At 40.5% G+C, this 15,153-nt stretch overlaps 1 protein-coding gene across 1 annotated transcript; it reads right to left on the bottom strand.

Annotated features, from left to right (window-relative positions):
• Positions 1-11,738: 11,738 nt before the first annotated feature.
• LOC120059896 (homeobox protein six1b) lies at positions 11,739-13,507 on the bottom strand. The gene is made up of 2 exons (XM_039008968.1): positions 12,945-13,507; positions 11,739-12,035 (listed from the first exon to the last, which is right to left on the bottom strand). Exons 1-2 carry the CDS (start codon positions 13,502-13,504, stop codon positions 11,741-11,743), a joined length of 855 nt encoding a protein of 284 aa, XP_038864896.1. The 5' UTR covers positions 13,505-13,507; the 3' UTR covers positions 11,739-11,740.
• Between the last annotated feature and the right edge of the window lie 1,646 nt (positions 13,508-15,153).

The raw sequence follows: 15,153 nt of genomic DNA on the forward strand, positions 1-15,153 counted from the left end.
TGGCAAAATGGTTTAAGGACATCAAAGTCAAGGTATTGGAGTGGCAATCCCAAAGCCCTGACCTCAATCACATAGAACATTTGTAGGCAGAACTGAAAGGCGTGTGCGAGCAAGGAGGCTTACAAATCTGACTCAGTTACACCAGCTCTGCCAGGAGGAATGGTACAAAATTCGCCCAACTTATTGTGGGAAGCTTGTGGAAGGCTACCCGAAACGTTTGACCCAAGTTAAGCAATTTAAAGGCAATGCTACCAAATACTAATTGAGTGTATGTAAACTTCTGACCCACTGGGAATGTGATGAAAGAAATAAAAGATGAAATAATTAATTCTCTCTACTATTATTCTGACATCTCACATTCTTAAAATAAAGTGGTGATCCTAACTGACCAAAGACAGGGAATTTTTACTAGGATTAAATGTCAGGAATTGTGAAAAACTGAGTTTAAATGTATTTGGCTGAGGTGTATGTAAACTTCTGACTTCAACTGTACAATTATGTGTGAGGTCCCTCAGTCGAGCAGTGAATTTCAAACACAGATTCAACCACAAAGACCAGGGAGGTTTGCAAAGAGCACCTATTGGTATATGGGTAAACATAAAAAAGCAGACTTTGAATATCCTTTTGAGCATGGTGAAGTTATTAATTACACTTTGGTTGGTGTATCAATACACCCAGTCACTACAAAGTTATAGGCGTCCTTCCTAACTCAGTTGCTGGAGAGGAAGGAAATCGCTCATTGATTTCACCATGAGGCCAATGGTGACATTAAAAGAGTTACAAAGTTTACTGGTTGTGATAGGAGAAAACTGAGGATGGATCAACAACATTGTAGTTACTCCACATTATTAACCTAATTGACAGTGAAAAGAAGGAAGCCTGTACAGAATACAAATATTCCAAAACATGCATCCTGTTTACAACAAGGCACATACTGTAAGTATGCTAAACAAAAATAGAAGCACAACATGCAACAATTTAAAAGATTTTACTGAGTTAGTTCAAATAAGGAAATCAGTCGATTGAAATTAATTCATTAGGCTCTAATCTATAGATTTCAAGTGACTGAGAATACAGATATGCATCTGTTGGTCACAGATACAGTACCTTAATAAAAGGTAGGGGTGTGGATCAGCAAACCAGTCACTATCGGGTGTGACCACCATATGCCTCAAGCAGCGCAACACATCTCATTTGCATAGAGTTGATCAGGTTGTTGATTGTGGCCTGTGGAATTCTGTCCCACACCTCTTCAATGGCTGTGCGAAGTTGCTGGATAATGGCGGGAAATGGAACACCCTGCCGCACACTTCGATATAGAGCATCCCAAACATGCTCACTGGTTGACATGTCTGGTGAGTATGCAGACCATGGAAGAACTGGGTTGGTGGTTTTTGTAATGATTTCAGTGACCATTATTCTGTTGTTGCTGTTAGAAATACTAAGGTTCCTAAGACAAACCCACATTTTATTTGTAAGAGAAATTTGAAGTGTTTTAATGAGCAGGCTTTCTTTCAGGATTTGTTTTATTTTGACTGGAGCAAGATTGAGCTTATCCCTGATGTGGAAACTGCCTGGAAATTCTTTCATTATGTTTTTTCCCAAATAGTAAACAAACATGCCCCATTCCGCAGGTTCAGGGTTAAAGGGCGGGATAATCCATGGTTTTCTTCTGAGCTGTCTTGTATTATTCACGACCGTAATCTAGCCTGGGCTAAAGCAAGGAAATCATGTTCTGATGCTGATTGGCTTATTTTTAGGCAGTTACGAAACAAGTGTTCTTTTTTTCTCACGAAGGCCAAGTCTGAATATTTTATGTCTGTTACCACTGATAACCTGAATGACCTTAGAAAGTTTTGGAAGGCTATTAAGTCTATGTCTGGTAACAGTAATGTTAATGATGTTATGCTGATGAATGAGGACCCAAAAGCGACGTAATAGTAACAGAGTCTTTATTCCAGTAATAAACAAATAATGATTCTCCTGGATATTAACAATGGTCAAATCCTCTCGTCAATAGAGAGGAACGACTGGAGACGCGACCACAGACTGCAGGTCGCTTCAGGAAGGCACTGGCCGTAGCTGACATAGACACCTGCTCACACGCAGCATCTGAAGAAGGCAAAGAACACGACAGGGCGGAACAAGGACACAGGAACAGCAAACATCAAACAAGAATCCGACCAGGCAGAAGCGGAAAACAGAGGGAGAAATAGGGACTCTAATCAGAGGGCAAAATAGGGGACAGGTGTGAAAGAGTAAATGAGGTCGTTAGGAGAATGAGAAACAGCTGGGAGCAGGAACGGAACGATAGAGAGAGAAAGAGGGAAAGAACCTAATAAGACCAGCAGAGGGAAGCACAGGGACAAGACATGAAGATCAAAGACAAAACATGACAAATGAATTACCGTCATGTATATTGAAGGACTCTGTTGCTATATATGACAAAACTGAAATGCTGAATTGTTTCAATGAGCACTTTGTATCATCTGGTAGGCTGTTTGATTCTGTGTCCTCTGTCTCTGTACAACCCTGTGTGGATGAACCAGTAAGAGCTGGTCAAACTTTTAGATTTTTGCCATTCTCAGTGCAGGTGGTACATAAAGCCCTGAAATCCTTAGATCAGAGAAAGCCTGCAGGTCCTGATCTTTTGGATCCCTGCTTTTTAAATCTGGCAGCTGATTTCATAGCTGAACCACTTACATATCTGTTCAATCTAACCCTGGAATGTAATGAAATTCCAAAGATCTGGAAATCAGCATTTGTCCTACCACTTTTAAAAAGGGGAGATCCAACTCTTTTAAATAATTATAGGCCAATCTCAAAGCTGTCACCCCTGGTGAAAATACTTGAAACCTTTGTGAGTGAACAGCTAAAAGAGTTTTTATTTACTAACTCTATTTTATCAATGTACCAATCGGGCTTCAGGAGCACAATTACAGCAGCCATGAAGGTTTTAAATGATATCACTGAAGCCCTTGACAAAAAACAGCACTGTGTCTCACTTTTTATTGATCACTCTGAGGCTTTTCATACAGTTGATCATGCTATACTAAGGCAGAGATTGTTGAGTGTAGGTCTTTCGGAGCATGCAGTTGCATGGTTTGTTAACTATCTGTCTGATAGAACTCAGTGCACTCAATTTGATGGGCTCATGTCTGTTAAATTGTCTGTCTGTAATGGTGTGCCCCAAGGCTCTGTACTTGGTCCTCTCTTATTCACTATTTATATAAATAATTTAGACAAAAATGTCCAAAATGCGCAACTTCATTTTTATGCTGATGATACTGTTATTTACTGTTGTGCCTCGTCTCTTACAAAAGCTTTCCAGAACTTGCAAAATGCTTTTTATACTGTTCAACATACCCTGTGTCAGTTGAATCTTATCCTCAATACTGACAAAACTAAACTAATGGTGTTTTCTAAAGCAAGAAATAGACCTCTGAAATTTTCACCTATTATTACCTGTCAGGGCATTGAGATTGAGACTGTAACCTCATATAAATATCTTGGAATTTTAATTGATGACGGCCTCTCTTTTGAATTGCATATTCAACAACTTACAAAAAAATTGAAGCTTAAAATTGGGATTTTATTTTTGGAATAAGGCCTGTTTTTCTTTTGAAGCCAGAAGGAGGCTAGTATCAGGTACATTTATGTCTTTACTAGACTATGGGGATATTTTATATATGAATGCTTCCGCTCAGTGTTTGAGATCAATTGACACCCTTTACCATGGCACTTTGAGATTTATTTTAAACTGCAAAACCCTTACGCCCCACTGCACTTTGTATACCAGGGTTAGTCACTCGTAGGCTCAGTCACTGGTATACTTTTATTTACAAAGCCATTTTGGGTTTACTACCTTTTTATTTGGGCATTTTTATTGTTCAAAAATGGGGTGGGTACTCTCTTCGTTTGCTGGACTTTATCCTGCTAACTGTTCCAAATGTCCGAACTGAATTTGGTAAAAGGGCTTTTATGTACTCTGCGCCATCGTCTTGGAACGCCTTACAAAATACTTTTAAACTGGAAGAACTTGTCCCGATTGGTATTTTTAAATCACTGATGAATGATCTTGAGACTGATTTAAATCTCAATGATCCCTTCCTGGTTAAATAAAGGTTTAATTTTAAAAAACGGTGACATTTTCAGCTTCCAGGAATTGTGTACATGGGCTTGCGACATGGGGCCGTGCATTATCATGCTGAAAGATGAGGTGGCACGACAATGGGCCTCAGGATCTCGTCACAGTATCTCTGTGCATTCACATTACCATCAATAAAATGCAATTGTGTTAGTTGTCTGTAGCTCATGCCAACGTCACCATGGGGCGCAGTGATCACAATGTTGACATCAGCAAACTGCTCGCACACACGACACCATACACGTGTTCTGTGGTTGTGATGCCGGTTCTCTAAACAACATGGTAGAGAAATTAACATGAACTTCTCTGGCAGCAGCTCTGGTAGACATTTCTGCAGTTACTATGCCAATTGCACGCTCCCTCAAAACTTGAGACATCTGTGGCAATGTGTTGTGTGACAAAACTGCACATTTTACAATGGCCTTTAATTGTCCCCAGGACAAGGTGCACCTGTGTAATCATCATGAAGTTTAATCAGCTTCTTGATGTGCCACACCTGTCAGTTGGATGAATTATCTTGGCAAAGGATAAATGCTCACTAACAGGGATGTAAACAAATTTGTGCACAAAATGTTTAATAAATAAGCTTTTTGTGCTTATGGAACATTTCTGGGATCTTTTATTTCAGCTCATGAAACATGGGACCAACACTTTACGTGTTGCCTTTATATTTTTGTTCAGTGTAATACTGCTAAAAATGTGGTAAAGCAATTTACTTTTTGTCCTCAATACAAAGTGTTATGTTTGCGGCAAATCCAATACAACACATTACTGAGTACCACTCAAGCATAGTGGTGGTGGCTGCATCAGTTTATGGGTATGCTTGTAATTGTTAAGGAATTGGGAGTTTTTCAGGATAAAAAATAAACGGAATGGAGCTAAGTACAGGCAAAATCCTAGAGGAAAGCCTAGTTCAGTCTGCTTTCTACCACACACTGGGAGATTAATTCACCATTCAGCAAGACAATAACCTAAAACACAAGGCCAAATCTACACTGGAGTTGCTTACCAAGAAGACAGTGAATGTTCCTGAGTGTTATGAGTTAAATCTACATGAAAATCTATGGCAAGACCTGAAAATGGTTGTCTAGCAATGATCAACAACCAATTTGACAGAGCTTGAAGAATTTTGAAATAAATAAATGGGCAAAAATTGCACAAGCCAGGTGTGGAAAGTCCTGAGAGACTTACCCAGAAACACTCACTCATCGCTGCCAAAGGTGCTTCTACAAAGTATTGACTCAGGGGTGTTTAATTTAGGTAAATTTGATATTTCTGTGCTTCATTTTCAATAAATTTGCAAACATTTCTAAAAACATGTTTTCACCTTGTCATTATGGGGTATTGTATGTATATGGGTGACACAAATATTTAATACATTTTGAATTCAGGCTGTAACACAATTCTTTTTTGAGTAAGTCAACGGTTATGAATACTGTCTGGAAGCACTAGTATTTTAGTAGTATTTTTTTTTTTTTACCAATGTTAGAATTTTTCTTCCGCTTTGACATTACAGAGTATTTTGTGTAGATCGTTGACAAAATAAATGACAATTAAATACATTTTAAATCCACTTTGTATCACAACAAAATGTGGAAAAAGTAAAGGGGGTGAATACCTTCGGAAGGCACTGTACATCATACTTTATATGTTTATACTTTACAAACATACATTTTCATTATGTAGTTCTCAAAATCTGCAGTAGATGAACCAGTTTAAAATATATAGGTTTACTAAATGGTTAAGTTATTATCAATTAAGAGCAGTCTGATTAAGTAATAGTCAAATGTATTCTAACAAATGAGAAGACAATCATATCAAAAGTCATGTGAGCATTGCATTGTAAAACGCCATCACTTTATATGACCATGTACTGCATTATAAAACATGCATTTCTAGATGAAACACTGATTAAGTTTGAGGAAAAATAGTCTTTGTGACTGTGTGTTGTACTTACAGTAGACAATTGAAAATGTGCCTAGGGTTTTGAAACAACTGCCTTTTTGATGATTTGGTTTGAGTTTTGTTCCAAGCATTGTGAAAATGTACTACATACTTGTGAAAATTGCACCACAGCGATGGAAAAAGACTGTAACTAGAGCATAACCAGTGAACCTCTTCTGAATGACTAGCCTCAGAGGCATTCCCACAAGAGAGGCTTGCTCGAAATATAGGATAGGGCAGAAATGAGATGTTTATTTTCCTTAGTGCACGTGTATCTGTGGCATAGGGGTCCTGTGTCCAAAGTGCTGTTAGTTTTGTTTCTGCAAAGAGTTTATAGCAATTCCCATCCCCCTCCTTATCCTTTTCCTTCCCTCCCCCTTTTGATATTATTTTCTTTCCTGTCTCTCTTTTTTGCTACTTTCTCTGAATCTTTCTCTCTTGCACTTCCTCTCACTCTTCACCTTTTCCTCTGTTTTTGCGCTCTGTTTCTATCCCTCATTCTCTCTCTGTCATTCTCCTTCTCTCTCTCCCTCCTTCTCTCTCTATACCACCTGCTCCCTCTCTCCCTCTCTCCCTCTATCATCTGCAGGCTAAAATAGCCTGAACAGATTTCTCTGTGCCTTTTGTCCCTGCTCAGGGAGACATTTGGCACACAGAGGATCGTGTTACAACTTTCATTTCCTGAAATATTTTTTTGAGAACCAAATCAGGGTATTTTATCCTGTACTGGAGTATGGGGATGAGAGGTGAGAGGAGTGGGGAGCGGGATGGAAGCTCAATTTCTGGGACCTGTCACTCTCATGTCACCAAACAAACACAAACTACATTTAGCCCCAGGATCTGGAGGGAGGAAGCAGTGTGGTTTGTGGCTCGGGGGGGGGTGCACTTGAGCTGTTTATGAACCACTGGTGTAGGTGAGGTGATGGCCCATGGGACAGTGGGGTATATTTAATTATCCCATATCCCATACCACTTCCTCCTGTTGTGTCTGCCTGTGCCCCAACGCCCCTGGGACCACTGCATATAGCCAGGTAACATTAGGTCAATCAGCCCTCTCTAAGGTGGGTTCACAATGGATAATATTGGTAGTATTTTCTATTATGAAATAATATTATTGATTTTTAGTTTAATGGTTTTCTTTAGTTTAGTTTTGAATAGTGTGTGGTGCTTGTATATGTATGTGTATACGTGTGTGTGTGTGTGTACCTGCTCTGAGGCATATCACAGTAGTGTGCTCAGACTATAATTGGCAAAGGATAACAAGAGCTGACAATCTGGGGAAATATTCAGTTCCAACATCCCAGACTGAAGTCACCTGTGTTCAAAATTCTATATTAGAATATAAATCTAGGTCTCCCGAGTGGCGCAGCATTCTAAGGCACTGCATTGCAGTACTTGAAGCGTCACTACAGACCCGGGTTCGGTCCCAGGCTGTGTCACAGCTGGCTGGTTTGGCTGGCCTGGATTTCCTTGTCTCATCACGCTCTAGCGACTCCTTGTGGTGGGCCGGGTGCCTGCAAGCTGACTTCGGGTGCCTGCAAGTTGACTCCGGTTGCCAGCTGGACAGTGTTTGCTCCGACACGTTGGTGCGGTTGGCTTCTGGGTTAAGCGAGCAGTGTCAAGAAGCAGTGCGGCTTGGCAGGGTCATTTTTCGGAGGACGCATGGCTCTTGACTTTCGCCTCTCCCGAGTCCGTGGGGGAGTGGCAGCGATGGGACAAGACTGTAACTACCAATTGGGGACAAAAGGGGGTAAAAGTACAACAACAACAAAAGATCTAGATATCGCTTTTCCTGCTAAGCTCCTAAAATACTGATATCTGATTTTCTGAAACCAGGACAAGCTTTGTCTTTGTAAGGGTCGGTTACATGAGCCTGGGCCTTCCAGGCATATTTCTCTTTACAAACCTCTTTCAAATGCATCAGAATCGAGTTGCATCTTGTCCATCACCTTATATATTGGAAAATATATAAAAATTCCCATTCATTGTCTCCTCTACATGACGCCCTTCATTTGACACACATGTTATTTTACACCCTAATAGCTTGGGACCATCAGGAGTCTGTGCTCCTCCTTGTCTTTGAAATCTGGGTCATGCATCACTCAGCATAGTGGGAGATAGAGATAAATATTTATTTCGCCAACGCTACTTGGAGCTTCCTGTTGTACCAGAGGCTTCCTGCTTGACCACTTGTCTGAGAGGAGACTTTCTATGGAGCTCGCTGTTTACAATGAACAACACACTCCCAATATTTACAAAGACACACTACAGAGAACAGCTGTTCAAAGGTGTATAGCACTGTATTATAGCACACGCTCTCTCTCTCACAGTCTGCCTCTTGGGCAAGCCAGGCTGGAGCGTTGTCAGATCCATGCATCATTGGTAAGGAAATCTCCCCACAACCCCGCCACCCTGCCCCGTCCCCGTCCCTGCGGCAGACCTGAAAAGATCCTTTTGTCCATCATCACCCCTCTTCTACCTCCACCTCCCCATGCCCACACCCCTCATACAGCCCGTGGTTATGGATACCTGGGATTGTCTCACACAATGCTCCCATGTGGGGGTAAGGCTACCTGCAGGCACTAGACCTGAGAAAGCCAGCCCAAGAACAAGTTCCTTACCTTTTGCTTTGTCCTCATTGTAGATGGATCATTTTACTCACTCTGAGTGCTTAACCAAAATCGACATACCAGAACCCGCTCCCACGCTTTAGAACAGACTCCGGCCTTTAATTTACTCTCTATACATTTATTTACACCCGACAAGCTATTTCCTGCCATTGATTTAATGCCACTGCAAGTCATATCCATGAAAAACAAAATGCCCTTCTGACGACTCTGTTGTCCATTAGCAGCCGCTCTTACTGGTGCTAGTCAGCTCACAGTGGACCTGATGGCACATCACATTCAGCTCTAATGAAGGAGCCCAGTGCCTGAGGCTTAGGCCTATTCCTCCTACACATGCTGTACTGCTGCACCATGGCTCCACTTGTGGAACTGAAAGGAGGAATGCTCTGTCTGCCAGATACAGTAGACTCACAGTTTATGTGTGTATCCATGTTAACTGTCCAGTGTGAACGCACCGTGTTCGGTTGGGATCCGAAGTGCGGAATTCAGGCGTGATTAAAAGCCTTGTTGGAGTTTCCGCAAGAGATTGAATTCATATTCTATTTCCACCCCTGTAGAGGTGACATTGATGGCTTAATTCCTGTATGGCACATAGTAATCTCCCGTGTGTCCATCCTTTACCAGACATATTGTCCCTAGATTAACTGGCACATTCACTTTGGTGCCTTTGTTATTGGCTGTTAGCCAATCAGGCTATAATTTTTCTCTGCCTGCAGTCACATGGTAGATTTCTTGCAAATTTGGTCTAAAGAGTCTATTTTGTAAATCAAAGGTGTTCTGCACATTATTTGTGAGTGGGAGGCAGAGTGCAGAAAATGCCTAACCTACATTTGAGTCCCTGGCACTTTTTTGAGACAGACTTGTTTATGTGTCTCCTGTAAATCAAATACAGTGGGGTTGATAAAATAACAGGTTCCTGCTTTATTTAGAGTTCAAATGAGGTCCAAATGTTCCTGCATATTAGATTCAAAGGATATATTTATATACAGGGAATCCCAAGGCATAACTACTTTCAAGTTTATTTTAGTAGTATGGTAGCTGTAGGGCTAGTATAACATATTATTAGAAAACTATTCAAAATGTAACAACCGCATCACTTAAAAATATGAACTGCATGGCTGTAAATGGTAAATATTCACTCCACTGTATTTGGTAGTCATGGTAGGTTGGTGGTCATGATAGGTCAAGAAACAGTCCCAAATGACAACCGCCTCTGGGATGCAGACTGCCCCAGGCCAGGGTTCCTCGTGCTATAGCCCGGCATAGCCTTGCAATCTTGGCAATCAGGATCTAATGCTAGCAGCAACTGGTTCAGATTAGGCCCAGGAAATCCTCCGTGCTCTCTGTTCAAAACAATTTACCCTGACATGAGCCGAAGGGGTCGAGGGGCAGAGGAGTTGTCCTCTGTTACCAGAAACTTTTGGAGTGCAAGTGAGACATTTTTTAAAATATGACGCAGATATTTGGCCCATAAAGTACGCTATAAATGTTATTGTCCTTTGAGGATTGCTTTACAGCCTAACGCGGGTGTAGACCCTACACAAATCAGTCTTACATTTGCTTTTTCGATATATTCGAATGACAATGATTGCAACAGCAATTATTCATATTATTACAGTAGTGTTATTATTTGTATATTGTTTTTATTATTCTAAGACAATTTTAGTAATATGCTAATAACTAAAATAAGAAGCAGATTAGGCTACTGTTGTTATTATTGTTGTTGGTGATGGTGGTTTATCATTGAGCTTTCAATTCCCATCATTATTATAGGATAGTTAGCCTATAACATGAGTGATAACAGGGTTCAATACTAATTGTATTGTAATTCTAAAAGTTGTGCATGATGTTGAACAAGGATGAAAGAGGAAGTATTTAAAAAACATAAATCAATTTCTAGGTTTATTTGTTCTTCGTAGTAGGCTACAGATTAATGTAGAATCACGCCTTCCGCAGATGGTGTTGCTTTTCCGTGGCCCAGAACCGACAGAACAAACACTTGGAGAGAGCAAAGTAAACACCTCAACACAGACGTAATGATCCGCAGCGCTCATGGAGCACCGGCGAGAACCAGGCTTCTTCGCCTTGGGAAAAACATGGCTTTAAATATCATCGACAAAACTCCTCTGTTGTGCATACCTCGTGGTCCTTTTTTTATCGAATTAAAACATTTTGGGGCCCACATTTTACAGTTCCCAATCCGGATGTTTTGTTGTTATTCTGAATCGATCATGTTTTGAGTTTCAACACCATTAACATATCTGAAATCCCACGTTGGGTGAAAATTAAAGCATCAATTTCAAGGAAAGATTAAATATGTCAATTTTGTCTGGAGAGTTAAACAGAGAACTTTGACCGTGGTTTCTATCCATCCAAATAGTGACATAGAGGCCTAAGAAACTAAATGTGCTTTTCGAATACACCCTGCCCAAAAGTTGAACAGATAGTTTGAATTGTTTGCTATCATGGACGTGCGTAAAATGTAGATGGCTCAATGCTATACCAAGGAAGAAAACCTGACCAAAATGTTTTGGTTTATTATAGCCCATATTTGTTCTGCATGCCCTACATATCTTTGAGGGATGAATATAGGCTATGGTATAATGCTATTTATTTTATTGACTGGACATACAAATAATACACATTAAACAAATTGACGTCTCTTTTTGTTTTATTGGAAACTAATAGGATTTTAATGAAAACGTCGCTTCTTAGTTTCCATAGCAGGAGGTTGCTATAAATTTTATCTGAACAAAAAATATCATAAATTAAGCAAAAGGGCAGTCCAGTTTAAGTGTCTCGTTGACTTAAGAGTTCGTAAAAGGGGGTTTGATTGTATTTTCACGGGAAGGAGGGTACCTCCTAAGTCAGGATAAGCGCATAAAATAATTGCGTTATAGTTCTAACCAAATTTAACGACAGACAGAGGTCAGTCTAGTTATAAGGTACCATAGTGTAATTTCATATATGTACTCAAGCTGGTAGAGTTATCAGTCTTTTCAAAGATAGTATCAGTTTGCCTTTAGGAGCCTAGATCCACAAGGCTCGATGTTAGAGGTCCCAGCAACGAGTCTTGGAGTTGGTGCGGGTGTCCGTGCATTCCATGCACCGGCTGTGCGCCACCGAGACCCGTCATAGGGTAAGAGGAGACGCCGGGGTGACTCATATTTCCCTGGAGCAAAAGCACAGAGTTCTGATCAGGGCTTTGTGGTGGAGAGAACTCATCTTCCGAGCTGGACATGAGCGACTTGCCGCCATCGAGGGGAGACAGCTGGTTCTGTTTGTTGTTGCCGGAGTTGTTGTTTTCGCTGTTTTCTCTGAGAAGGGAAGATATGTAAAAACTTTAGAAATATAAATGTTTATAGCATACTATCATACCACTTTGAGGACTATAAAGATGTTGACACAAAAAGAAACAAGTCAACATATAGCCCAACCAATTCCTAACACTCGCATTGTCGTGTAACTATTTTAACTATGCAAAAGTTGAGTACTGTCATCATTGGTTTGTTGCATGATTTCGTGGTGGTGATTTTCGGTTGTGAATAAACAATCTTGGACCCAGGTTTACAGAATCGATAGGCCAAATACAAGCTAGACATTTCAATCATAAGCCAAGAACAAGCCATTAAAATTGGTTTAAACTTTAGGGTAATGCAATTAAAAATATATTCAATCCGTTATATTATTTTGACATTTCAATTGCAAAAGGGAAACTTTTGATCACACGCAATACTTTTAATTATTGCATTAGAATAATATCTTCTATCATACTGATTCGATATCTTGACCACTGAAACCGTGACCTGTAGCTCCAAATGTACATGTATCACTGTCTAAATAGCTATAACTTATTCTGATGCCAGAAATATTTAGAACACTATCGAAATTATAAGTCAATAGTTTGTCATTGGTTCCATTTCAAACGTATGTTGGCCATAGGTTTTTGTTTTGGAGTATCACACTAAATGTTTGAAATGTAATTTACAGTGGATAAATTGTAATTTAAAATTGTTAAAACCCTTTAGTATAAATATATTGTAATATTAGTTGGGCCTTCTAACAATCAGCAAAAGGGCATGTCACTTTAAATAAATTAGTTGGGAATTTATTCAACACAATTCCAACTCTGGTAAATTACGCATGTGATTATGTTTAGTTTATTCTTTCCTACTATTAATCGTACTATGGCAACATTTGATTGTACTTTTTTGGTCAAAACATACCTTTCTTTAGCTTCTGCGGCTCTGTCTCTCTGGCGTCTGTTTTTGAACCAGTTGCTGACCTGCGTAGTGGTCAGTCCCGTGGCCTCGGCCAGCTCCCTTTTCTCTCGCGGGGAGGGATATGGGTTATGCGTGTACCACTCTCTAAGAACACCCCTGGACTTCTCCTTAAAGCAATAGCTGGTCTCCTCGCCGTCCCAGATCGTGCGGGGCAAAGGGAATTTCCTTCTTACCCTATACTTCCCCACGGCTCCAAGCGGTCGGCCGCGCAATTTCTCCGCCTCCACGTAGTGCGCTTTCAGCCACAGCTGCTGCAGCTTGGGATGGTTGTGCGGGGAAAACTGGTGGCTCTCCAGGATCTTATAGAGCTCTCTGAAGTTCCCTCGGTGGAAGGCGACCACCGCCTTTGCTTTCAGTACACTTTCATTCTTGTGGAGGTGGTCACAAGCTGGGAGAGACCAGAGAAAACGACCGAGCCTCTCCAGGTTACCTCCTTGTTGCAGGACCTCGCAGACGCAGGCGACTTGCTCCTGGGTAAACCCAAACGAAGGTAGTATTGACATGATGTCGGGTCTCAATCCCCAGCCCAACGCCGATATCCAGAGGGATGCTGTTTTTCTGTCTATATATTCTTCACTGGTTTGTTATTGTGTTCCAGAACCCAGTGCAATCCGGCGTCCGGACAATATCCACTCCACCCCTGATGCGCACGGGAGATTCGGATGTTGATTGTTGGGACAATTTGTTCCTGTTGGAGATATGTCAGGCTTAAAGAGAGCGCTGCGCGATTCGTTGATTGGCTCTCCCACTGCCCTATACCCTGGCAGCCGAGCAGAACTGGGTTTGCAGCTCCGTTTCCTCCCTGGAGGGAGTACGTCAGGGGCTGAAATTGGAGCCCCCCACCCCATACTCCTCTCCAGCTTTAGCTGAGGGAGCAAAGGTACCTAAATGCTAATCAATTATTACAGACTTCTTAAAGAGCATTTTTATCATTCTCTTCATGCAGGACCTCCCATGTTTTTGGAAAGTTCCAGACAAGGCTTGAAGTGAAGTACAAGAGATCGATGAATATAGCTGAAGTAATTTATTGCATCACCATGCATTATTAATTATTGTCACCGTTAACCCCCCTCATCTTGCTACCGAGTTAATAGCACGCAGATTGTGTATTTCTCTCCTATTTTTCATAGTCCATTAATTATCAAGTAGTGTATTTTATGAGGTGATATAATTTAATAACTTCCTATGATAGTTATACGTGCCATTACGTAGGAGTGCCTGCCAAAAAGGTTGGGGCTTTTAGACAGGAAAGAAACGTTAAGAAACGTACAGGTATTGATAATGTGAATAAACATCTTATTCCAAAAATAACTTAGGATAGTTCTTTGTAAGGCTTCTATGTCAATATTGCAAGATGGGCTATTGATGAAAGATATATGCCCAGGCCTTATATTGTGGAATAGTCGTCTAACACGTGTAGGATATTTTACTGAGCTTTCAACTGAGATTTGCAAACGGCATCGTGTTGTATAGAACCTGGAATCTGATGAAATATATTTCCTCTAACTTTATGTCTAAATAAAGGCCCCAATGAACCAACAGTTATGATATTCAGTTTGTGCATCAGTAATAACGTATATGCCTTATATTTGATTGGTGGGGAATGCCTCCTCTTTACGCGTTACGATGGACATTTCCATTGATATTATTATTCTGTCTTTTTTTTAATGTAATTTTTTTGCAGCTTGTTTAATTCTTTCAATTTCCAAAATCCTTGCCTAAACCATTAGTCATCCATAGAATCATTTTATATCTGTGTTTTCGATTTTTTTTTTTCGTTTCAATTTGTATCAGTACATTTTAGGCTACTAATAGTACTGCATTAGTTGTTCATTTATTATGGTGTGAAATCTTTATATTTCTACGAAATTATGTACATTTTGATTCCGGCCTCCCCAAGGTTATTTCCCTGGAGATAAATCGTCTCTCCACTGCTGTCCTCAATGTTGTGGCGTGAAACATAAAACCTGTCCATTAGTAAATGAGTTCTGTGAGTCACGGGCTCTTGGTCGTTGAGTCGTTGTTTTGAAGGATAGATCAAATTTCTTTATCTTTCCCAGGATTTGCAACTTGACTCTCCGGCAACACGTTGAGAAGTAGACACCGGAAAGGAGCATTTCTAGGGCAGCCAATATTATTTCCAATATTATTT

Source organism: Salvelinus namaycush, chromosome 15, assembly GCF_016432855.1.
Source record: "Salvelinus namaycush isolate Seneca chromosome 15, SaNama_1.0, whole genome shotgun sequence".
Taxonomy (NCBI): Eukaryota; Metazoa; Chordata; class Actinopteri; order Salmoniformes; family Salmonidae; genus Salvelinus; species Salvelinus namaycush.

Coding starts and splice junctions, on each gene's coding strand:
- LOC120059896 (XM_039008968.1), bottom strand. CDS start 13,504: ATGTCAATACTACCTTCGTTTGGGTTTACCCAGGAGCAAGTCGCCTGC. Junction 12,036..12,944: donor GCCGCAGAAGCTAAAGAAAG/GTATGTTTTGAC, acceptor TTCCCTTCTCAG/AGAAAACAGCGAAAACAACA.